This window comes from Pongo abelii, chromosome 4 (assembly GCF_028885655.2).
Source record: "Pongo abelii isolate AG06213 chromosome 4, NHGRI_mPonAbe1-v2.0_pri, whole genome shotgun sequence".
NCBI classification, from domain to species: Eukaryota; Metazoa; Chordata; class Mammalia; order Primates; family Hominidae; genus Pongo; species Pongo abelii.
Window position 1 is genome coordinate 99,092,019 of NC_071989.2, and position 27,045 is coordinate 99,119,063.

The window sequence follows — 27,045 nt, forward strand, 5'->3', positions numbered from 1 at the left end:
GGATGAGGAGTTCATTTTAGAAATATTTGTTTTGAGAAACTGGAGAATTTACCAAGTAAAATAACTGTAATGGTGTTAATAATAAGGGTAAAGAGATGAGTGAAAGTAGGACTGATGATAATAGATATTTAAATCATCACAGGGTTGATAATTTAAGCTGAGGGAATGAATGATCTTTTTGAGAAAATATGAAGAGTGATGTATGTAAGAAAACACCTTAGAAACCATCACCATCACCAAGAAGGATCTAGCAATAGTTAATGGCGTAATAGCAGGAAACTATTGAAAATGTAATGGATCCAGTTCTAATTTTCTCAGTTTATACATAGCATTTAGTGCTAAGTAAAACAAATGTTTGTGGATGGACTTGATAATTGAACGAATGTTAGGAGTTTAAAATTCAAAAAGCCTAATGTGCATTAGGGATTTAAAGAAAAAAATATATACATATATGTTATATATAAGTGTGTGTGTGCGTATATTTCAAATTTAGAGATGGGATTTTGCCATGTTGCCCAGGCTGTGAACTGCTGGGTTGCTTTTTCATTTGTTTGTTTGTTTTTTTTTTTCAGGGATGTTTTGAAGTCAAACCAGTTTTTCCACTTCCGTTTAATTGTTTTGAGCATTATCTATTATTCATAACACTGAAGAAATGAAAAGCTGAAGAGATTCTCCCATCACATGAAAGGATTAATTAGTTCAGTTTTCAGAGGCGTCATCTGACTGTCAGACGGTCCAGGTACATTCACTGAGGCATTTCCAGTGGGCAAGGAGCCTGGGAGAGCACTGCGCTGTGACCTAGTTTTCCCTTTGGAATCAGGTCCTCTCTCCTGCGTTTACATTGGCCTCTCCCACCCCTTGGCAGGTCCACTCCCATTGACCTTTCTCTCTGTACCAGCAGCTGCTGCTGACAGTCCAGCCTTACTTACTTCTGTGAAAACAGTGTATAGTGGTCTGCCTTTAAATTTCCTGTTCCCATCTGGACCTCCCTTAGAAGCTCAACGCTGCTCACAATTGAACCTGAAATTCCAGGTCTTCTAATCTCTTCTCTCCAACTGGCAATATTTGCCACTCTGATGTCTAGTTCTTGTGGAGTCTTGTTTTGGGATGCATGAATTTTATGCTAATGGGGTGTTTCTGAAGACAAAGCCTTGGGTCAGATAAAAGGTGAATTGATATGTGTAGTGTGACAGTAAAATGCAAGGACTTTAAATTCCGACAATCTTGGATGTGGATTAGTTTTAATTTGACAGGTGTGTGATTTGAGACAGTTGCTCAGTCTTTTTGTGAATATTGTTTCCCCAACTAAAAAAGACAAAATACTAATCTTTGAAAGTTGTTGTAAGGATTAATAAGATAATGTACATAAGGAGACCTTGCACAATACCTGGCATATTGTAAGAGCTTGATAGGACAATATTTATATGACAGACCAAGAAAATATGTGTGCCATTTTCCACTTCCCAAATCACTTTACATGGGTTTAGAAAGGAGATTAAGAAAGACAAACATACAAACTTTTCCCTAATTTCAGAATATATGCTTCAAGTACTACCTGGTTAGAGCTTTTTGATTCCTATGATGTTATTTTGTAAGCTAGTTCTTCACAGTGCTAAAGAATAGTACTTTAGAGAACTTAATGCATTAATCGATTTTCCTTAAACTGGAACCGTTTTTTCTCCTTTATTAAATCAAGAAAGCTAAGTGTCAAAGAGGCATATAGATTATACTCTAAGGTAACAAAACTCTATTACGTTGTATTTCATTAGAGCTGAACCAAGGGCATTTTGGAAAGAAATCGTGCTGTGTAATAAGAGTGATTGTTAGCAGAGACTTTTTGCTACCATTTTCTCCAAGCTTTTCCATTCTGTACTTGAGTAGCATTGTCCCAAATAGAAATATCCTCTTGAAAGACTCTAATGTTAAGACTAAATGGGAGATTACCATGGAAGTAAACGACATTAAGGTGAACAGAGAAATATTCAATCTCCCTTAGAAGGAATGTTTCTGCTTACCTTATGGTCTTCCTGTTTCCCTCCCTTCATTAGGTAAGTCAGAGTCAGCAGTACCTTTACCATAAATAAGCAGGCAAGTGGCTTTGCAGTGGCTCCTGAGTACCAGCCAACTCTTATACCAACTAAGACTCAAATGCTCTTTCTACAAATTAGTTTCCTAAGTTTTGTGTGTGTGTATATATATATATACACACACGCGCGCGCGCACGCACATATACATAAGTTATAATGTATAATCAAATATATTTCCGGCAAGGTGTGGTGGCTCATACCTATAATCGCAGCACTTTGGGAGGCAGAGGCAGGCAAATCACTTGAGGCCAGGAATTCGAGACCAGCCTGGCCAACATGGCAAAACCCTGTCTCTACTAAAAATACAGAAAATTGGCCGGGCGCAGTGGCTCACACCTGTAATCCCAGCACTTCAGGAGGCAGAGGCAGGTGGATCACCTGAGGTCAGGAGTTCGAGACCAGTCTGGCCAACATGGTGAAACCCTGTCTCTACTAAAAACACAAAAATTAGCCAGGCATGGTGGTAGGTGCCTGTAATCCAAGCTACTCGGGAGCCTGAGGCAGGAGAATCGCTTGAATCTGGGAGGCGGAGGTTGCAGTGAGCCAAGATAGTGCCACTGCACTCCTCCCTGGGTGACAGAATGAGACTCCGTCTCAAAAAAAAAAAAACAACAAAAAAAACCCCCAGAAAACTAGCCTGGTGTGGTGGGCCATGCCTGTAGTTCCAGCTACTTGGGAGGCTGAGGCAGGAGAATTGCATGAACATAGGAGGCTGAGGTTGCAGTGAGCTGAAATCCTGACACTGCACTACAGTCTGGGTGACAGAGTAAGACGCTGTCTCAAAAAAAAAAAAAAAAAAACTAGAGAAAAGAAAAATCAAATACATTTCCTAATACACAATTATGTAGTAGTAAATACATAATTATTTACTAATAATTTCCTGGAGATTTTTAAATTTATATCTTGGCTTATACATTAAAATTACTTAACACTAGGCAAAAATACATATCTTCATGCTGGAATTAGGAATATTTTAGTTACCTTAAGTGGAATTATAACGAGATAACCAAACTAATCCCAAATTACATAGTATGTGGCATTATAAAAGAAACATCTCTCCTGAATTTCATTTCCATTGAAAAGACATAGAATATTTGGCTAGAAGAAATTTCAGAAGTCATGGAAAACTTTCATTTGTCTTGAGAGGAATGAAGAAACATCCAGGGAGTTTACTGATGGGTGCCTTGCATTGTGATTGGCTGGCTATAGGAAGACTGGGAGTTAGAATAAAAAAAAATTATTAAACAAATAATAAAAAAAAATAGAGTTGGGGTCTTGCTATGTTTCCCAGGCAGGTCTCGGACTCCTGAGCTCAAGCGATCTTACCACCTCAGCCTCCCAGAGTGCTGGGATTACAGGCGTGAACCACCAAACCTGGCTAAGGATTATTAATTCTTAATTCAGTATACTTCCCAGAACACTATGGTCACTGGATAATTTTGTGGCTAGCCTTGAAAGAATGTGGTGAGCTTCAGCTGTTTTGAAATAAGGTAGTGGCCTACATAGTAGCACAAATTATTTCCTAGAGTAAAATGAAATTGTGTAAGTTGTTTTAATTTTTAATTTATTTTTATGTATTTCTTTTTTTACTTTTTTATTACTTATTTTATTAAAATTTTTTATTATTTTTTGTCCTAACATTTTTTAATTTTTTAATTTTAATTTTTTATTCTATTCATTTATTTTTTATTTTTAAATTAAATTTAATTAATTAATTATTATTTTTAAGCCAGTGCCTTATCCATTAGTTGACTGGAGTTAAATTGTGAAAGTTTTAAACTGCAATATTGGTTAAAATCTAGGGAAATTATAAATGTTACAATAATATGAAATCTTAAAGCCTGGATACAAGGCTGTGGTATTTTAACTCCATTATATCAGGCAGTCTAAGTAGAAAGATATTGCTGGAAGGGTCTCAAAAGATCTTTGTTTTATAGATTAGGAAACAGGAAATGGGGCCCCCAGAGAACTTAAGTCACTTGTTCAAGTTCATTGGGTCACTTAGGGGATGTGGACCAGAATTTAGATTTCTTTCTTTCTTTCTTTTTTCAATTTTAGACCCAGGGGGTACATGTGCAGGTTTGTTGCAGGAGTACATTGCATGTCACTGAGGTTTGGGCTTCTATTGATCTCATTACCCAAAAGAAAACATAGCACCCAATAGGTGGGTTTTCAACCCTTCCCGCACTCACCTTTTGGAGTCCCCAGAGTCTGTTATTGCTGTCTTTATGTCCTTTGTACCCAGTGTTTAACTCCCACCTATAAGTGAGAACATGCAGTGTTTGCTTTTCTCTTTCTGTGTTAATTCAGTTAGGATAAAGGCCTCCAACTGCGTTCATGTTGCTACAAAGGACACAATTTAATTCTTTTTTATGGCTGCACAGTATTCCATGGTGTAGATGTACCAGATTTTCTTTATCCAATTTGCCATTGATGGGCACCTAAGTTGATACCATGTCTGTGCTATTGTGAATAGTGCTGTAATAAACATGTGAGTGCAGGTGTCTTTTTGGTAGAGTGATTTCTTTCCCTTTGGGTATATGTACAGCAATAGGATTGTTGGGTTGAATGGCAATTCTATTTTCAGTTCTTTGAGAAATCTCCAATCTGCTTTCCATAGTGGCTGAACTAATTTACATTCCCACCAACAGTGTATAAATGTTTCCTTGGCTCTGCAACCTCACCAGCATCTGTTATTTTTTGACTTTCTAATAATAGCCGTTCTGCCTGATGTGAGATGATATCTCATTGTGGTTTTTTTTTCTTTCCACAACAAAAGCCACATTCAATCTCATTGTGGTTTTGTTTTTCATTTCTCTGATGATTAATGACACAGAACTCAGGTTAGTTATCTCCCATTTTGAGTACTCACCCACCACAGTACCAGCGTCTAGAAAAAAAATAGTTTCCTTTAATCTCTATTGATTTTACAGTTCAGGATTGAATCTGCTCTATAAAGTTAGGAATAGCTAACTACATTTACTCTAAACAGGAAGCTCTTCCCTATGGGTACTACACTGTTATCATGTTTTATTTTGGGGAGAGAAGGAGAATGTTATGGGTTGAATTATATCCTCCAAAAAGAAATATTGAAGCCCTAACCCCTAATACCTCAGAATGTGGCCGTATTTGGAAATAGAGTCATTGTAGATGTGATTAGTTGATATGAAGTCACACTAGAGTAGGGTAGGCCCTTAATCCAATATGACTGATATTCTAAAAAAAGAAAGAGACACAGGGAGAAGAATGCCATATGGAGAGAAGGAGATACACAGGGAGAAGATGGCCCTAAAACAGTGGAGGCAGACTTTGGAGTGATGCATCTACAAACCAAGAGATGCCAAGGATTGCCAGCTGTTAGTCCATCCACTTTGTGTTGCTATAAAGGAATGTTGGCTGGGAATGGAAGCTCATGACTGTAATCGCAGCACTCTGGGAGGCCGAGGTAAGAGGATTGCTTGAGGGCAGGAGTTCGAGGCCAGCCTGAACAGCATAGTGAGACCCCGTTCCTAAAAAAAAAAAAAAAAATAGCTGGATATGGTGGCACACACCTGGAGTTTCAGCTACTTGGAAGGCTGAGGCAGGAGGATCAGTTGAGCTCAGGAGATTGAGTTTGCAGTGCTGTAGTGAGTGAGCTATGATTGTGCCAGTGCACTCCAGCCTGGGTGACAGAGCCAGACTCTGTATTTTTAGATAAGAAATAAAGTAAAGAAAGAAGAAAAATAAAAAAGGAATACCTAAGGCTGGGTAATTTACAAAGAAAAGAGGTTTATTTGGCTCATGGTTCTGCAGGCTGTACAAAAGGCATGGAACCAGCATCTGTTTCTGATGAGGGCCTCAGGAAGCTTTCAATCATAGAGGAAGGTAAATGGCAAGCATGGTGAGATAAGGAGCAAGAAAGTGATGGGAGAGGGAGGTGCCAGACTCTTTTTATCAACCAGATCTACCATGGACTAATAGAGTGAAAACTCACTTATTACCCTGGGGAAGGCACCAAGCCATTCTTGAGGGATCTGCCTCCATGACCCAAACACCTCCGGTCAGGCTCCGCTTCTAACACTAACACATTTCAGCATGAGATTTGCAGGGGACGAACCTCCAAACTATAACATTAGCCACCACCAGAAGCTAGGAGAAACAAGCAAATATTTTTTCCCTACAGGATTCAGAGGAATTATGGTCCTGCCAATACCTTGTTTTTGCTACCTCTAGTCTCCAGAACTATGGGAGAATAAATTTCTATTTTTCTAAGCTTCGTGGTTATTTGTTATAGCAGCCATGGGAAACTAACCTAGGGAGCAAGTCAATGAGAGAATTTATCAGGATTTTCCTGATCAGTCTGCTGATCAGTTTGCTCAAGACTCATAAAAGCTCACCAGCCTGGGGCATTTGTCCATGGCTTCCCTTACACAGCATGGATTCCTATGGCTTTTCCTCACAAAAGGTTTTCTAGAATTGGCTTTCCAAATGGGAGGAAGAATGGTGAAAGAGAGGGAACATAACATTTTCTCCTCTGCTTTTGTATTTGGAATTGACAAACCGGAGAAGAAAGCATGTATGATTTTATTGCCGTAGGTTCTGTATATGCTTTTATAGGCTACCAGAATACTATTAGTTTGCATGATGAGTGTGCTGTTGTCTTATTTTCCTGCTATTTTCCTTTTATTCTAACCATCTTAATACTATTCTTTGGGATTCAGACCTGTCAAGCTGTCTGGATTAGAAAAGTGTGCCTTGCACTAGAAGGTGGAAATGTGGAATTTCCCTAAAAAAAGCAAAAAAAAAAAAAAAAAGCAAATAAACCAGATCCTCACTGCTTATTCTAACAATTTGACTTTCTCTTATTAAGTTGTAAATTAATTTGACAAAAATTACCTAATAAGTATAAATTCCTATATTCTATAAGAATCAAACAGCTTTTCCTTTGGCAAAAATTCACGTTATCTAAAATAATTACTGCATAATACTTTGACTATCATTAGTTTTATCATCACTGTTAGATCTATGAGTTGGTGAACTTTGTTTGTTGCCCAGGCTGGAGTGCAGTGGCATGATCATTGCTCACTGCAGCCTCCACCTCCCAGGGCTCAGGTGATTCTCCCACCTCAGAATCCCAGCAACCTGGGACCACAAGTACACGCCACAGTTCCCGGCTAATTTTTGTATTTTTGGTAAAGACAGAGTTTCTGCGTGTTGCCCAGGGTGGTCTTGAACTCCTGGGCTCAAGCAATCCTTTCTCCTCAGCCTCTTAAAATGTTGGGATTACAGGTGTGAGCCACTGCAGCCATGAGTTGGTGAAATTAACATCATTTTATAAGGTTAAAAATTAAGAGAGTAAACTGGGCACAGTGGCTCATGCCTGTAATCCCAGCACTTTGGCAGGCTGAGGTGGGCGGATCACCTGAGGTCAGGAGTTCGAGACCAGCCTGACCAACATGGTGAAACCCCGTCTCTACTGAAAATACAAAAATTAGCCATGCGTGGTGGCTGGCACCTGTAGTCCCAGCTACACAGGAGGCTGAGGCAGGAGAATTGCTTGAACCTGGGAGGTGGAGGTTGCAGTGAGCCGAGATTGAGCCACTGCACTCCAGCCTGGGCGACAGAGCGAGACTCCATCTAAAAAAAAAAAAAAAAAAAAAAAAAAAAATTAAGAGAGTATATTTTAATCTCTCATTTCCTTCTATTCACTGGTAAGACTGTTTTATGTAACTAGTAAACAGACTTCTAAATTATACAAAGTTATGTTCTAACTTACTGTCTTATTAACTTCCCCAGAGACCTACAAATGCCAGAAGTAGTAATTATTATTTGGAGAGGAAATTGATGTGAGAACTTATCTAGGTCTTGAATTCAGAAGTAGCAAAAATCCATTTCTAGTTAGAATTAGCTATGCTGTATTAGAGATTCGTAATATAAATGTTGTAAACATTTGTTTTCTTGAATAACGTTAGGATATATATTTTTGACATGTAAATGCTAGAAACTATTCCAAAGCAATTTTATTGCTTTTTTGCTATGTTAAGATATACTATCTTGACATCATATATTTAAGTTGGTATTGCGAAGGTGGTTCAAAAATTTTTTTTTCCTTATATGTTTAACTTTATGCTGTCCAACAGTCAAATAGAGTGATACTGTTTCCATTTCCAGGTAGACATACCTTTGGATTTTCAAACCACTAGTTTTCTTGGATTTGCAGTGATCCTTCCATATTCATTCATTTATTTCATTTCCCCATTATTTTTGTTATTTTTTGTTAAAATATTGCAGATTATATTTCTCAAAAGTCAAAATAAACTATATTAATAAAGTTTTTGTCTAGTTGGAAACATTTGTCTCCTTTCTGTATTGACTTTGATATCAAAAAATGAAAAGGTAGAATTATATCATTATTTTTTAATGGAAGTTTTGAGAAATATTGATTGCTGACATAAAAATTCCAAAGGTAAGGCTGGGCATGGTGGCTCACGCTTTTAATCCCAGAACTTTGGGAGGTGGAGGTGGGCAGATCACCTGAGGTCAGGAATTTGAAACCAGCCTGGCCAACGTGGCGAAACCCTGTCTCTACTAAAAATACAAAAATTAGCCAGGCGTGGTGGTGCACACTTCTAATCTCAGCTACTCAGGAGGCTGAGGCAGGAGAATCACTTGAACCCGGGAGGCAGAGGTTGCAGTGAGCCAAGATTGTGCCACTGCACTCCACCCTGGTCAACAGAGTGAGACTGTCTCAAAAAAAAAAAAAAAAAAAAAAATTCTGAAGGTATAACTGCCTACTATTTCAGTATTTACGAAGTTCTATCTCAAAAATGTCACCTGGGTCATGTGGGTCAGTGTTCTAGGATAGATCTTGATAGTCGATTTTTCTAATGAGCTTCTGCAGGATGCCATTGCTGCTGGTTTGGACATCACTTGAAATAGCAAGAATGTAGTAATCACTTTGTCCTTTCTGGAAACAGAACTCTTTCTATTGAGAAACCCATTTTAAGTGGTAAAAAATATGACCCAGGTATTGGCCAATCACAATCTCTCTTAAGAAGTGATTTTGGCACCAGGTGCGGTGGCTCATGCCTGTAATCTTAACACTTTGGGAGGCCAGGAGGGAAGATTGCTTGAGGCCAGGCGTTCAGGACCAGCCTGAGCAACATGGCAAAACCCCATCTCTACCAAAAATACAAAAATTAGCTGGTGTGGTGGCGCATGCCTGTAGTCCCAGCTACTTGGGAGGCTGAGGTGGGAGGATGGTTTGAGCCTGTGAGATGGTGGAGGTTGCGATGAGCAGAGATCGCACCATTTTCCTCCAGCCTGGGTGACAGAGCCAGACCTTGACTCCAAAAAAAACTGATTTGGGACTCTAGGTGGTATGTCATCCTTCAACTGTAAAAGGGGTCATCGTTCCTGGTCCATCTAACATGAAAAAGTAAGGCTAATATGAAAGAATAAGGCCAATATAAAAAAGGCTAAGACAAAGCACTAAAGGAGTATGTCCTCGGGGCATTATTTGGATTCCTGGATTCAGATGTGTTTAATATATTTTATTCCTGGAATTACAAGTTAATATATTCAGTTTTTTCTTAAGCTAGTCTGAATTTCTCCCTATCCTACAACCAAAAGTCCTGATAAATATACTGAGTTCAGCCATTCAACAAATTATAACTAATGGCAATAGGACTTTGATCAAAGTGTAGTTGAGTTAATGCAAAAACAAAATATAATTCATACTCTTATGTAACCTAAGGGACGTTGAACTCAACGTCTATAAGTATTCTAATACAGTCCTAGAAGCAATGTGGTGACTGTCCAATATAACTGATTTACAGCATTATCTTCTTACTTAAAAGATGTGTAACAATGCTTTGGGAGGCTGAAGGGGGAGGATCACCTGAGGCCAGGAGTTTGAGGCCAAGCTGGGCAACAAAGCAAGACTCTTGTCTCTATAAAACACTAGCTGGGCATGGTGGCACATGCCTGTGGTGCTAGCTAATCTGGAGGCTGAGGCAGGAGGATAGAGACCCAGTCTTGAAAAAAAAAGATGTATAAGCTCACACCTCCAGTGGTGAAAATGACCTTGGGTAGCTACTTTTCTACTTTGTAGATAAGGAAATCAACTTGCATTTTGTTCAATGCTCCATCTAAAGTTACTGAACCCAGAACCTAGGTCTACCCTTCTCATTCTACAAGTCCCCTCTTCCACACTGTCATTGTTATTCCTTAATTTTTTTTTTTTTTGAGACAGAGTCTTACTCTGTCACCCAGGCTGGAGTACAGTGGCATGATCTTGGCTCACTGCAGCCTCTGCCTCCCAGGTTCAAGTGATTCTTGTGTCTCAGCCTTCTGAGTAGCTGGGATTACAGGCACATGCCACCACGACCAGCTAATTTTTGTATTTTTAGTAGAGACAGGGTTTTCCCATGTTGGCCAGGCTGATCTCGAACTCCTGACCTCAGGAGATTCGCCCGCCTCCACCTCCAGAGGTGCTGGGATTACGCGCTTGGCTTGTTATTCCTTAATGTATTAAGACGTTACTGTGTTATCGCTGGCTTCTGGTTGAGTGAAAAGGATGCCAGTACTTCCTAAAATTAATTAGCTATAAATATATACAAAATGTATATATTTGTATGTCTATGCCAGGCTCTGTGGCTCTTGCCTGTAATCCCAACACTTTGAGAGGCCAGCAGGATTGCTTGAGACCAGGAATTTAAGACCAGCCTGGGCAACATAGCAAGACACCAGCTCTACAAATATTTTAAAAAAATTAGCAGGCGTAGTGGCACATGCTTGTAGTACCAGCTACTGGGGAGGCTGAAGTGGGAGGATCTCTTGAGCCTGGGAGGTCAAGGCTGTAGTGAGCCGTGATCATATCACTGTACTCCAGACTGGGCAAAAGAGCAAGACCCTGTCTCAAAAAACAAAACAAAAAACCCAAAATGTATGTCTAGATGCCTCTTTGTAACATACCTTGCATGTGAATATATATTTGGGAAGAAATATTGGAAAATCATATAATAAGGCCCATATACAACTTGATAACTCATGCATTAATGTATAAACACTGAAGAAAAATTCTAAATGTGATTCCAAAAGTACTTCTAAGGTTATCAGACACTATAAAATTAAGATTCTTTTAAGACAAAGAATATTCACTGTTTTTAAAATGTAAAGAAATTTAGAAATATTCTTCAAAAATTAGAAATTAATGTAACTTTTAGGCCGGGCGTGGTGGTTTGTGCCTGTAATCCTAGCACTTTGGAGGCCAAGTAGGGTGGATCACTTGTGTCCAGGAGTTTTGAGACCAGCCTGGGCAACATGGCAAAATCTTATCTCCACAAAAAACACAAAAATTAGCTGGGCATGGTGGGGAATGCCTGTAGTCTCAGCTACTTGGGGGTCTGAGGCAGGAGGATTGCTTGAACCTGGGAAGTCAAGGCTGAAGTGGGCTGAGATCCTGCTACTACACTGCAGCCTGGGTGACAAAGTGAGACACTCTCTTAAAAAAAAATGTAACTATGTTATGTTTATGTACTCTTGAAATACTGGTACTTTGAACACAACACAGTGAGAAGGAATTGGTGCCTTAAAGTGAATTATTTTACCTGGTTAAGTTTGCTTCATATTTAAGATTGAAATTTAGAGTCTGGACATGGCATCTCATGCCTGTAATCCCAGTGCTTTGGGAAGCCAAGTTGGGAGGATCGCTTGAGGCCAGGAGTTTGAGATCAGCTTGGGTAACAGTGAGACCACGACTACAAAAAAATTAGAAAATTAGCTGGGTGTGGTGGTGTGCACCTGTAGTCCTAGCTACTTGGGAGGTTGAGACAGGAGGACTGCTTTAGCCTAGGAGTTGGTCAGTAATTTTCTTTAGTACAGACCTAGATACAATTCCTACCCAGAATGGCTTAAAACAGAGTTTAATTATAATAGTTTAATTTAATGTGTTTGCATGTATGGTGAGTTACTAATATGATCAAGATTCAAATAAATCTCCAAACAATTATACAAAACAGAAAAAAACAAAACACTTTATTTTCCACAAGGAAGAGCAATAGGAAAAATTAAATCATTTCCCACATATTGTTTTCTTAAAACAGAGCCTACAAGGACATATTCAGCACCAAATAAAAAAGGAAAAAAAGAGAAATTACAAACAGCCATAGAATATAATCTATAAAGCAAACATTTAATATTGCACTTTGTTTTGCTAACATTTTGGATTTTACTTTTCCTAATTGAAAAATCAGGAATCTATCTTGAATACTGGAATACAACTGTGAGCCTCACATCTTATGTCAGGAATTGACCAATATTTTTTAAAAAGTAATGCCTCTAAAGAAATACATTTTAAAGGGGAAAATAAAACTTTATTTGATAAAGTTTTATACATTTAAAGTTTCATCACTTTTTGTGATCCAGTGCCAATTATCAGAATATTGGTCATTCTTGCTTCATGTGTTATTTGTAAGAGTATATAATGACAAGTATTCCAATGCTATGCATATCAACAATTGTTCCCTAGTCAGTTAGACATAAGAGAGGAAAGGGATTTTCTGACAATCCCCCCCCAAACAAAAATAAAACCACCAAATGCCCTTTATGCCAAATATCCCATTAGCTTTTTTTGAGGGGGACATTCACAAAATGATTCAACAATAAAAAAATATTTCACCCCCATTTCCTTATTATCTAGTATTAGTTTGCTACGGGAGCCCAAACCCTTTAACCGAATCACTTAAAACGCGATTCATTTTTACACTGGGCTTTCTTCACCCTGTCAGCATTTGTCAAACATGAATTGTCTTCCATGTTTTCTTAAAGGCCACTTATGGAAAAGCCTATTTGTTTTGTATGAGCTTTAAGACAGTATTTAACCAGGTCAAGCACCAAGCCAGAGCTACTATTATTTTCAGCCACTTTATTAACTGTGGGGTTAAATGGCAGGATAGATGTAACACCCATTTTACACGTATGTTGCAACATCAGAGATGCTGGTTTTCTTTAAAAACACCAGAGCTGAATTCCTTCTAAAATACAACAACAACAACAACAACAACAAAATAAGTACACTTGGTACCTTGGAAAATGCTGAAATGCTATCATGAATGCTGGTATATTTGTTATGAGCCAACAGAAAATTACCTTTAATATAAACTATAACTTACTGACGTGATTGTTCTTCCTATGTAATCTATACATAATCAAAGTGAGTGATTTCTCATGTTTAGCAAATTTTTCTTTAGGTAATGAAAAACAGTATTCTCATTAGAAAAACACAAAAATCCAAAAGATTTATCGCAGCAAATGTTCTAGTATTTTAAATTTTGAAGTTATTTTTGAAATAAAGTCGAGTTTTCATGCTATATCAAGCTGGAGCAAGATAGCAAAGGTACAAATTGAGCTCTCTAATCATAACCTCAATATATGTATTCCTGCTCATTAATATACTTTGCACCAGCAAAAACGATTTCCAACATATGTGTTTTGGAGGTAATTAAGTAACTCTGTATAAAAATAAATGCACTTTTCCCTCCTTTCCCCAGTGAATGGAAAACTTCCACACTTTTAAAATAATAATAATAAAAATAATTTTTAAGAGCAACAGCCCTCAACTCTTTGCTGGTGCCTGCCATACTGCCTTTCTCCACTCCATTCTTAGCTCTGCTAGTTTCTTCTTGTATGTCATGATAAAAAGGGAATGTGGGTGTGTAACTTTTGTGTATGTCCCGTTTCCAAATTTCCCTCTCCAAAAAGCCAACCAAATAAACAAACAAACAAACAAACGAAAAAAACAGTGCAACAAAACACAAATAGCATTCCAACAGTTTGGCAAGTGATGCGTTCACCTGAGATTAAGTGATTTTAGGCAGTCAGTAACAAAATGCTGCTTTGCTGTAATAGTAGAAAGGCAACAAATTCTTAAAAGAAACCAAGAAGGTATACAATCTTGACAGTCTCTTATTAGCTTCCTCCTCTTATCTCTTTTTTCTCCACATTATCTGTTGCGTATCTACTACAGTAGGCTGCAAAACATACAGCAAAAAGGATTGGCTTGAAGGCATTTGATGTTTGTAAATAAATCCACAATTGGATCCAAGCTGAAGAGGTGATACATGGTCAGCCTAGTAGACAATTCTGAGCATGTGCATACGCAGGTAAAGTCCAGGCTATATTAAATAAAAAAAAAATGTCAGTGCGTTTTTTCATGTTAAAGTTTTTTCAAAGCTTTGTTTTGTTCCTTGTTGTGCTGACCACAAACAAGTTTTAAGAGTATCAAGAGTCTGGCAAAAAAAAAAAAAAAAAAAAAAGAAGCTGTAGTGACATCGAACTGCACAATGTAAGCATTGAGCATGTGCAAATTTTCAAATCAAAAGAAGGAAATCATCCCTCTTTACAATGTGATGTCTTGACACGTACGACCATAGGCTAAGAAGACTGCTCTGAGTATGTGCCAGTTTTAAAAGAGAAAAGCTTAGATCTTCAAGCATGTTGGAGCAGTCCCAGAATGTTGCTGTAGGCTTCTAAAGCATGATCACTGGTTGTTTCATGTATTCGCCATGTTTCTGGGCAAAAGCAATTCCACTTCCTCTGAAACGTGTCTCCAAGATACTTCGCTGTCCTCAGCCGGAAGAGATACAGTTCGGAACTCACATCAACTTGATTCAACCAAGTGTTCCTTCAACGAGAGGGGCAGGATGGTCTATCATCTGCTGACTGATCAGGATTTGGGTCAATCTAGAAAGAAATAAGAAAAAAAGTTTACAGAGTTATGAGGTCTAGGAAGAATGTAGCAAATGACTACAATTCTGAATACTAGTCAAGAAATGTAATCAGAGAGAGCAAACACAGCTTGTTAACATATTATATTCAATTATTCTCTTTTCATACCTGAAATGCTATGTGGGGAGGAAAGGGTGCTGGTACCTATAAAGTACCTGATATTTAATTACTAGATTAACAAGATTTATAAAGGCATATCTGAATAGTCCCCTATTTCACAAAAATTAACAGTAAAATTTTATCAGTGAAGACTTTTACTCAGTACTTTAGTAGTACTTAATTAAGACCTAAATACACAACGTAGAATATCTTCATAGCAATCATCTACTTTTGTAAAGTACCCCTTTCATCCTTATACAAAAAAGTTAACTCTTCGCTTCCTCTGACTTTAGAAAAATGAAATCGTATAAACAATGCTCTTTGTTTATACAGTGTGCAAACAATTTGTTTACTCACATGAACAATGTGCTTATGTGAGGTAATAACTCATGGGTGTAAAATCCCAGAGGGCCAAAAACTCAGTCTATCAGGAAATAAAACTGCTGAACCCAAAACACCTAAGAGGTTTCCTCCCACCTTCTTTATCTTCAGAGTGACTTTCATATGCACATATTTTTAATGAAAAGTTGCTTCTCAAGTACAAAGAGAATGGTCACAGAAAAGCAAATTGTTGGGTTTAATATATTTTTTACTGAAAGAGCTTTTGGATGAGACCCATCCACTTGCATCTAAACGTGGAACAACCCAAATTGCCTCAGAAGCTTTAGGTAAAACACATTTTTGAAGGAAAAAAGCCAAATAACTTTTAGTTAAATCACACCCTGAACATATTTTAGGGTTTTAAAAGTTGTAAATTATCTTTAGTGTTTTTTAAAAGGTGGCAGAATTTTCCCACAAATTGCTTAAAAGTGAACTATACACAGATTGTCATTCTTTTTAAAATGCCTCCTTGGACAGCCAAGAAGCCTCAAATCAAGCCAGAAATGACTGACTTAATAAGCAGGACAGAAATGTCCAAGTAAAAATGTAATGACAAAATCTTTAACAAGTGGCAGAACACTTTTAGCATCTAATAGAAATTGTATGTATTAGAAAATAAATAGAAAAAAAAGTCTCATCAATAATTCTGAATATTCTATAATCAATGAATGAAGATCTCATATCATCACATCCAAAGGAAAACTGACCCTTCCAGTTATTGTGTTAAAAAAAAAAAAAAGAGAAATATGATGAACAATCCCCTAATGTTTAATTTGGGAGTAATATTTCAGAGTAAAACAGCTATGTAAATTACAGTAACCAAAAGAAAAAGCTGATTCTAGTAATTTACAGAATTATTTTGGTATCAAAACCAACTCCAAAACCCCTTAAAAATGTGTACTAGTGGCTAAAGTCACTGAAATATCCTGAAATTACTGGACACCCCACCTACTCACTCCTTGTCTTTACATACACTGTTCTTTCTGCCTTTTGAGGACTACTCATTGTTCAAAATTCAGCTTAATAGTCACCTTTTCAAAAAGCCCCACCTAATGCCCAAGACCTAATAAGCTGCTCCTCAAATGAGCTCTGCATTTTATCACATTTACGTAATATTTTGCTTCTTAGCTTGTTTTCCTCAGTAATCTGTGGGTTTCTCCTAAAGGCCATGTTTTATTTACATTTAAGTGCTTAGCTGCCATCAATACGAGATGAATGAAAATAGTCTAACCATGTGGGAATGTTGTTTTAAGATGTTATCACAAATACATTATTTCTTATGACTGAGAATGTCAAAATATGCAATTGGAAAAGCATCATGAATAAGATAAATTCTACTATTTAATCAGTGTTTGCAAAATGCCAGTTTTTCCTATCGATGCTTGGATATACAAAATTCTTCCTTCAAAAAATGTGTCTCAAGATACAAGTTTAAGAGAAAAAAAAATTAGTAATTCAACATGAGGTTAGATCATTAATTCCCTAATAAGTGAGCAGTCCCACCTCTGCGTCAAACTTAGTAAATATTGACGACCCTAATCTTAACTTTTAATCTGTTGTTTTAAATTATTTGTTTTATTATCATGATAATCAAGATCTAATAAGATTAAGAAAAAAAATGCCTGCATTGCTATTTCCCAAGATAGCCAGTTCATTTCATACTTAAGGAGTAGGTATTTACCTCTGAATAAAGAGGTGGAGGCAAGAACCGAAACTCCTGGATATATGCAAACAGTGGTCCTTGAAGCGCTCTCTCAAAGTCATCACAAGCACTCACTGGTGCAAGATTGTTCCGCCTTTGTTCCTCTGTTACCACTTCTGCATAGCTGGGTGGTGCTGAAGGAAAAAGATACACGCAATTCGAACAGCATGTTCTTATGCATGTCAAAATACACAGAATAGTAGGTATTAAAAAGCAACGTCAAGGTAAAATAATTATTGTTTGGTGATCAAAACTATGAAAACATATAATCAAAACTGAATATTAGGGGCACATCTACTTTCTTTAGGGAAAGATTACGTTCATCTAGGGTCATAAAATATCAAAGGCAAAATAATTTTCTTGATAATAATAGTAGAGATTAAGCTTAGATGTGTATTATCAAATTACCTTCAGGTCTTTCAGGAAGTGATAAACTGAGCCAGTTCATATTCATGCTACACTGACTGCTTACACTTGAGGTTCTGCTACCAAATGGATGTAGAGGAATGGTACCGATGACAAGTGGCAAATTAAGAAATAAATCCATAGCCCCAGGAATATCCACGTATACCTAAACATTGCAAAGAAATATTAAGTTTAGAATGCCAAGTATGATTTCCTTTTCAAAAACTAATAACCAATTTTAATGCTATTTGAAACCCCATTTACTTCATTTTTTAACTTACATACACGGAAAGTTTCTCTTTTATGTATAATTCTGTATAGTACATTTACATATAAGGTATAATTGTAAGTCAAACTATATAAAGAGTTATGTATTTTATATGTCACTATATATGGACAAAAAAATCAAACCCTGGATGTAAGACAAAACTATGTCATAACTTTAAGACTTAAAAACAAAACAAAACAAAACAAAACAAAACACCAAAGACCTCTTGGGCCAGGCACTGTGGCTCACGCCTATAATTCCAACACTTTGGGAGGCCATGGTAGATGGATCACTTGAGCCCAGGAGTTCAAGGCCAACCTGGGCGACACGGTGGAACTCCATCACTACAAAAAATACGAAAATTATCCAGGCATGGCTACAGGCACACCTGTAGTCCCACCTACTTGGGAGCTGAGGTGGGAGGATCACTGGAGCCCAGAAAGCAGAGGCTGCAGCGGAGCTGAGACTGTGCCACTGCATTCCAGCCTGGGTGACAGGTGTTTCAAAAAAGAAAAAACAAAGGAAAAAACCTCTTAAATGTGTACATACCATTAGTGAATATTCCACACGGATTATACTACAGTCGAGGATAGAGGGAGAAACTGGTGGAATTTTCAGCAACTTGCCATTCCACGTCTCTGTCTTTCCAGATGATAAGGATTCCCCACGCAAGTTAGCCACAAGCTGTTTTACTTCCTTCATTTTCCCTTTGGCATAGAAGGCCTGTGTTTGGTAAATGGCTGCCTTTGGCACCACCATTCGGGAAGAGCAGTTCTCAATCTCAGCAAATATCTGAATTGATTCACCTAGACAGGGAAAAATATATACATATCTACTTTAGAAAAAAACCAACAAAACAAGTCAAGATTCTTAAAGCTAAAGTAAGAAAGTGCAACTAACATACATGAAAAGGTGTCCTAGGAACTGCAAATAACTTCAGTCATAGAATGAACTAATCAGTAGCTATTTGAAAAAGGAAACTACATTCTACTTTGTGAAAAAAACAAATGGATAAGCACAATTTATTTCACAAAATACTATATTATGTTTATATTTAGTAGTCATATTATAAATTTATACACAAAAGCTAAGTGAAGAAAAGTTTTTTTGTGGGAATCTACCTCTTACATACCTGGGGTATAGCCCTTCCTTTCAATTTTGGCACTTAAGGATATTGGGCCTGAGGTACAGAACCAGCAACAGAGTGTCTTCTCTTTTGTGCCTGCTTGGGGTGACTGTAAGAAAAAAATTAGAGAAAAAGGTCAGTGTATGGATTGGTACAATCAATACCAGAATATTTTAAAATATAACCCTAAATTTGTGGAAAATTAAAAATTAAAACAGGTTTTGCTTTTTTTTGTATCCAGACATACTTCTTATTTTTTAACTAACCGATGGTTTTGAATTATACCATTACTTTTTTTTAATATAAATTTCCATTCAATTAGAAAAAAAAGGTAAAGGGTTTACAGCCTATCCCATAAACATAGTTTTTTAGCTCACACTATTTACAAATATAGTAATTAAAAATCAACCAAATAAAAAAAACCCTTTCCACATTCCATTTAAACTGCCTTAAAAAGGCAGCACAGGAAGCAATCTAATTATAATTCCAAATGTTAACATCTTTCTCTGAGAATATAAAAAAATCAATATGTAAAAAAGGAAAATGCCCATTTCTTATGTGCTTTAAAGATGTTATCATTTGTTTACACCAAATAAAGTTTTAAGTCAAATTTGAATTATTTTCAGACAAATGCAATTAAAAATAGATTTCTTTAAAAAAGGAGTTAAGTTTTTTAATGAAACTAATGATTCCCCATTATTTGACAACTATCCCTCTATTGGAATAACATAGTACAAATTTTAGATTATGATATTGTCAAGTAAGTGATATTGTATTATAATAAAAGATACTACTGCTCTTCTTCCACTCAAATCATCCAAAGACCAGATCTGTTTTTTGTTATGGCTGTCATACTCTAAGTAATAGATACTTCATATCATATACTGGTCTTAGTTTTATATTTACTTAAAGGTACTAAATGTCAAAAATATGAGCATATTTTTCATTAATTTCAGTGTTCTTGACTGTATTTAAGAAAATGTAATTTATGAAATTTTAAAAGAAAACCAGTATTTTTAAATTATGACAACTGCATAGTTTAGGTTATTGATTATTCTTTAATATTTATATGCCAAAAACAAAGAATAAATAATTCAGTCAATTCTTACCAGTAATGAAGGAGTGTTGATATCTATATGCTCAAAGACTGTAAATTCCTTCTTTAATTTTACTGGTAGTAGCCAAGGCCTGTGCAATTCGGCTTTCACCCAATAGCGCACACTGCCATGTCGGCCTTCGAATGAGGTAGCAAGTGGTCTGTGCAGAATATAAAGGTCAATATATTAATTTTATACCTCTTTCTAACAATTACACAGTAGGTCAGAATAGAAGTGTTAATATATTGTATTGTTTCTGTTCCAATGAGGTATCAAACATATAATTAAAAAAATTTCCAAAGGGATAAGTCATTGGGGAAAAAACTTCCTATTTCCAAGTAAGAATAAACAATAAATATCTTTAAAATTTTGCTTTAAAAAGCCAGAAGAATACAATCCATTTAAACCAAGAGGAGGCTACTTTTAATGATGGTGGCAAAATTATGAAAGTTTAATGGACATTTTTTGAAAAGGCCAAGAATTCAAACACAAAGTTGAGAATGGTTTCACTATTTCTACCGATAAATTCTAGAGACTGGTTAAACATTCAAACCAAATTCCCTATAGTACTCCACTTCTCATTAGCCAGGAATTATCACCTTTTTATAGCAACTAATTAAGGTCTAGAAAAGGCCTGGAATAGTCATTATGGTTTCAAAAATTTCACATTTCATAAGTTTACTGAAAAACTACTTTTGTATCTCTTAGTTTACTCATGTTCTAATTCTTGTTTGGCTGTTCTCTAACTTTACAGGCTTCAAAAGAAAAAGAAATAGTCCTCTTGATCTATGTCAAGAGAATAAAAAAATTTTTTTTCTTTAACTCTGTCAGATTTTACCTGTGGAAGGTTTTATTTTAGCAAGTTCAGTATTTTTTTCATAATTTCATTAGTAAAATACTCAAAATGTTCAGTTATTTACAAGAGTGCTAGCTTAGATTAGCATAAGAAACACTGGTGTTTTCATATTTTTTTTTGCATTTTAGACTCCCACATTAACTTGTATAGCAGAGAAATAAAATCTTAAACTGTATGCTAATAGTTATCCAAAATTTATGTTAAATGACTTTGGTTTACAGATAGAACTTTAACATTAAATGACGCTGAAAATACTCAGGCCCCATATTGGCCTTATTCTGTCAACAGACTTTAATATTTTTCTCAGAAATTAGATGAGGGCATTATATTCCAAATAAAATTCTCAAATAATATAGTAAATAGAATTTTCTAAAAAATACCATTTATGACTTCTCTCTCTATATATAACATCTCAAGCACTAGAATTAACAAGTGTAGAATTATGTACATTTGTCACCTGACAAAATCTTATGTAATCTGTTTATTCTCCAGAATAATCACAAGTGCCATTTTGCAGGTTTTAATATTTGCTAAAATGCATTATTTTTTTAAAAAAAGTTTGTATCATCTCTTCCAACAATCTGTCATTACTTTAAGAATATACCACTTTCCTTTTTCCTTTCTTACTAGATTCCAAGTTTTATATTAATGTATCCTTGATGTATGTTTCCTTTTACGCCTGGGTCATATCTCTTGTGTGACCTTCCCAATAGTTCTTTGTACAGAAGCTATTTAGTTCATATCAGAAGAACAACATTTCCAGAGTTAGGATATTCCTAATTGTTTTTACTTTCGAAACTTACTGCTATTGGTTAGTATTAGCAGAAAAAGTAGAACACAGAAGTCTTTATAAATTGAAGCCACTAAGACTTGATAGGGTCTATCTTTTCTCATAATGATAATTGATAATAAACTAAGTATAAAGTGGTTATTATTCGACTAGCACCTTCCAATTCACTTATGTTAATGAAAACCCTATTCCTATTTTAAAAACCTCATCAACTTTAGGACAGAACACTGAAAATTGAGTATGCTTTCTATAATTTTGCCACGCTAGATTAAAAAATAGCTTCTTATGTTTAATATATTGTTTTCCTCTAGCAAGTTTCAGTAATGAAAAGGGTTTTTTTTTTCAACTAAAAATGTTTAAATTTAGAATACTTAATTTTAAAATAATGCTCTGATCATGAGTATCTATAAAAATGCCTATTATTTATAATACTTACGTCTGTGGAAGCTCGAAGCTGAATGCATATTCATGCCTTCCTGAATGAATAGTGTGGAAGCCTTCTTCGGAATTATCATCATCTAAAACAAATATAAAAAGAAAACAAAGAATTTATTATTCAACATGTACATACTCCGCAGGGTGGCACTTTAAAGATGCTTACATAACAATTAAGACCACAAAACAAGCTTTGGAGTCTGAGAGATCTGAGTTCTAATTCTAACTTCATCATTTCCTCTGGACAAAATAAAAATCCCATCTTCAGCTGCCTTATCTGTAAAATGGGGATAATGAATACTCACACCCCACAGGCTTTTTTTTTTTTTTTTAACGGAAAATGACCCGAACTGTAAAGCATCTGTTTATAAAATAGTATATATACTCAAAAGGCTCGGGTCTCACATCATGGTAAGATAATGCTATCCTTTGTCTCCAACGATTTACTTAAACTTATCACATTAAGACTATAATGTATCAAATAAAAACTGTTCATGCAACCCTCTTAAAATATGTCAGTTTGGGGGAATAATACCAGATGTGAATAGAATAGATACTCCAAAACCACTAGAAAACTTTGTCAAATAGATGGAGTTAAAAAAAAAGCCACACATATTGATTTTAATGTCAGTTTTATAACTAAAAATAATTATTTATTGACCTAAAATGATCACAACACTCAGTTGGTCCTAACAACGACTAAAATTTGCATAAACTATACCTTAGATAATTACAAAGAACCACATTTAGGAGGTGCCTGCTTATAAGGAAACAATATTGTCCAACATCCTTGAAAAAATGAAGTCTAATTATTAATAGTTTCCAGTTTCTATAAAAAAGGGATGACCTTTCATTTTACAACCAATTTTTTTGGTCAAATTTTTTTTTTCAAGTGACATGAAAATAAATACAATCGAAAATACGTGAGGGGGTTCTAGATCATTAAAGTGCCTATTTAGCGTTCTAAATAATTACAGAAATATCTTTTAGTTTTCTTGGTGTAGAAACCTTTACGATTAGCTCCCCGAGTAGAAAAAACTGGCACATTATTTAACTTCCCTTCAGCAAAGTATTGAATATACACAAAAAATGTGATGCCTCCCTGACATTAAACGAGAAAAGGGGGGAAAAAAGCATGTATACGTCGATACTTTTATTTAAAAATCATGGTGATTCGCTTATGTCTCTATACAATTTTCCTCGTCCCCTGTGCAAATCCCCTGAACGGATTTCAGAACCAAAAACTAGCTGATGAGCTGGGGGCCATTCAAATTCGCTCCCCTCGAAGGCGCCCAAAGTTCGCCTTCATCTCCCTTTCTTCCCTCTTCGCTCCCTTTTTGTGCCAGCTCAGCAATCTCATTGAGGCGAGCGGCGGCGGCCGCGCCGTGGTAAACAAGTGCCGGGCTGTCAATCAAGAACTAGACCGGAGCAGGAGACGACCGGCCTAAACCGGCGCGAGCAGATCCCAGCCGGCCTGCCCGCGCGCCGCCGCCGCCGCCGCTGCCGCCCGCGCGCCCCGCTATACATACGGCATACGTCGCGCGGCGCTCGCGCCCGTGCCCGCGCAACCTAGCCTGCTGGCCGGGGGGCGGGGCGAGCGAGCCGCGGCGCTTCCGCTTTACACGCCCCAGCCGGCGACCGGTTCGATCTGGCTCGGGCCACTCTGACACCTTTAGTTTCGGCGAGGGATATTGGGGCGGCGAAGGGGAGGCGGGGGCCCGAAGGCTTCGGAAAACGACGGGGGAGAGGGCAGAGGATACCCGTCGAAGCCCCCCCCACCCACATTTCGATATTGGAATCACTTTCCTTCTTCCCCGGGCCAGCCTTTGCTCTGTCCCCTCAGGTCAACTCAAGGTAGACAGTGTGGCGACTGGAGAGGTCGGGGAACAAGCTTTGTTTCAGCTAAGGGGAAAACAAGCGTTCACAGGAGTCCCCTGACACCTCCCACCCGGAAGATAGCTAACGGGGGTCCTGCCAACCCTTCCCATCCAACTTCCATCTGAAAAGGATTTTCTGCTAAAGTTGGGTCCACGGCCATCCGGCACCTGTAAGGCCGGCGGGAGCGTCTGCCCTCTACTCAGTTAAAGCCTGAAGTCGTTTCCTTTCGATTGCCCTTAGGAGGCTCAAAAGAGGGGCGACAGAACGTGATGTGACACGGGCCGGGCGCCCCCAGAAACCCGGGAACAAACGTGAGTACAGGCTGGGTGGGGGTCGCTCTGGAGGAACCTTTACCGGCGCACGCCGGTTTCCTAGCCTCGCCCCAGCCGCGGCGCGAGCTCACTCTCCCCACCCGCCCGCGCCCAATCCAATCAGCGCCTGCCATCGCCTTAGCAACAGGCTAACAAACCTGGCTCCGCCTATCCTGGGCGCCCGGGGCGGGGTCTCAGTTACCAGGCTAGTTTGAGAGCTCCCAGTTTCAAGTCATTGAAACTATTCCAGACTGAGCTCGTCTACGCGTTGCAGGATTTGGGGGGCATTTTGTTGGAGGTGCAGGGCATTTAGTTTTCTTTACCATGAAATCATGGTGCAACTAATGAAATTATATTTGTCGTCACATCTCGTTGTTCTACTTTTCCCCCACTGCAAGTCTCAACCCCTTGAAGAAAAATCTGTTTGTTTCACCCATTTCATAAAAGGCTGCAGTATTCAGAAAGGTACAAACACAAAGTCATCTATCTGCTTTTCAACAAATACCAAGACTGTCATTAGAGATTTGCATCTCCTGTCAGTGTTAACGCTTGGAGAGATTAATTAGTAATTTCAGGATGCAAAGTACCTGTATCTAACTACGAAAATCCTGCTAAAGAACTGAGTTCACCTTAATAGTTTCAAAAATAATGCATTAATACTGTCCCTCAAAGCATCCTTCATTTCTCACTTGCCTTAGTTCAGTCATCAGCACTTCTCCAGGATGTACGTTTTTAATATAAAAAATAAGATAAAATATGTCTCTAATTTTTTTCTGAAAAATCGCCAACATCTGAACTAAATGCTGCATTAAAAAGGAGAGGCACAAAAATTACATAACCAGTTTTAACATTATATTCTTCTTGGGCTAGGAATTAAGTCATCGCCACCACCTGACGCGTGTAACCAATCTGCTGAGAGCAGAACAAGCGCCCCTCCTCACCACCCCCCAGAACTGGTCCGAAACAGGATTGAACCGCTTCTAACAAAGGGTGGAAACTTAGAAAAACAAGCCTAGAGTCTCCTATATTTCCACAATGTAACCATTTAAACAATAGATTGGAAATCTCAGGACTCCTTCTCCCTTTGACAACCCTTTATCTCCCTCTTCTAACCAAAAATCAAATCCAGTGTGCCCTATACTTTTCAATTCCATTTGACTGGCATGGGTTTCATTGAATGCACATTCCAAAGTTAGACATGATGCTCGGAAAAGAAAATTACTGATCCTAAATGGCTTCTAAAACTGACCCGATACCATAATGACAGATAGTCATTCTTTTAAAATAAGGAATGCTGGGTGTAAATTTTTAAAGGAATGGGAAAGAATAGAGAAAAAACACGTGGGGTGTTGATACCATATGTCAAAATAAGCCACAGAAACCTTTTGTGAAAGAACAGTGATCAATTCTTTAAAGTCTTTTGCATTCCAATATTAAAAATGAAACACCCATTAAGCCTCTTAAAAATGTTATTACATTTCTTGATCGAAGTTCAGTTTTTACATCTTAGGTTGCAAGTAAAAGGGCAAAAATCTAAGACTGCGGCTTTTACCAATTCATTTGAAAATATATTAGTAAAACGATTGAATTGGATTCAAGCAGAATTTATAAGTAAGGTGCAAATGGACTACAAGTGCGTGTGGCACAGACCGAGCCGGGTATAGAGGTAGTTGAATAAGTAGTTTGCAGTCACTTTGCAGATGCCTGCATGCATTACGGCTTAACACACGATGAACGTCAAGGAGAATCCAAACCTCCCAACTTTGCTAACCTTTCTCAAACTGCTTAGTTATGCTAGGAGTAGAATCACGTTAATTCAGAAAACTGAAAAGGTACGTTTCCAAAGAAAATGAGTCCAATGACTTCTGAATAACATAAAAACTTACCTCTTTCGTGCCCAATTAAGATGTCTTTATGGTTGAAATATTCTACTTCTTCAGTGTAATTCTGTGTATAGGCAGTATTGGAGCCGGCGTTTCTAGATTCAGTCCAGCGTACTTTCGCATGTCCTCTTGCATGAATTTTAAGAGATTTTACTCTGATTTCCCCAGTAACTTCTAAATTTACCCTTCCTGAGACGGTATCCCCACTAGAATACACAGGGACATTACTGTCATTAAGACAGTCAAAGCTTATTGTCAAACTCTTCACCTTTCCCAGCACCATGTTTATAACAAAATCTATAAAAATATAATGTAAGACAAAAAAGTCAAGATCGCATATAAAATGTGATCTTCACTTAACACTGATCGATATTTTTGCCGTGCAAAATGCTTGCAGGCCGGATCAGTGATTCTCTACAAATAGTTCATTGAGATTTCTTAAAAAGTCAGGGCAGCATAGGCTGCTGCTCCGCGCTCCCGCTCGTCTCAGTGGTCTCCTTACAAAGACGGGCGGCTAAAGGCTGCCAGCTCACTTTAAGAGCAGCTTTGTGAAAAACAACCCCAGTGCGCAGGCGCAGGCCGCGGCTGCTGTCCGCCCTCCCTGCGCGCCCCCCTCCCGCGCCGCGCCGCGCCGCGCCGCGCTCGCTCCCTTGCCCGCTCGCTCCCGGGTACAGTAGGTGTACAGCTAGGGGAAGGAGATACTGGAGCTGCTGGCCTGCTGAACCTGACTTCTCTTCATTGTGGGCTCCTATTGGTAGGCAGGCTACCGTATACCCTCGACGTGCTATCTGGAGCCCGTTACCGAGCGTACTCTACTAGAAAGATAATGGCAGAGTGGGGCGCGAGGGGACAAGGGCTGGGTGGGGAGTTTGCAAAGCCAAGTAAGGATAAACTGCAGTGACCAGCCCGAAGCGTGCGTTACCGGCACTGCAGCGTTTTACCAACTGCCTGGTTGGGAG

At 37.8% G+C, this 27,045-nt stretch overlaps 1 protein-coding gene across 1 annotated transcript; it reads right to left on the reverse strand.

Moving 5' to 3' along the window:
- Positions 1–12,075: 12,075 nt before the first annotated feature.
- Positions 12,076–26,600, reverse strand: ARRDC3 (arrestin domain containing 3; the record flags this gene model as incomplete). Its single annotated transcript, NM_001134136.1, is given in 8 exon segments — positions 12,076–14,810; positions 17,017–17,171; positions 17,446–17,608; positions 18,260–18,516; positions 18,843–18,945; positions 19,946–20,093; positions 22,016–22,097; positions 26,090–26,600. Coding segments are annotated over 8 exon segments (1,245 nt in total). The 3' UTR covers positions 12,076–14,753.
- Between the last annotated feature and the right edge of the window lie 445 nt (positions 26,601–27,045).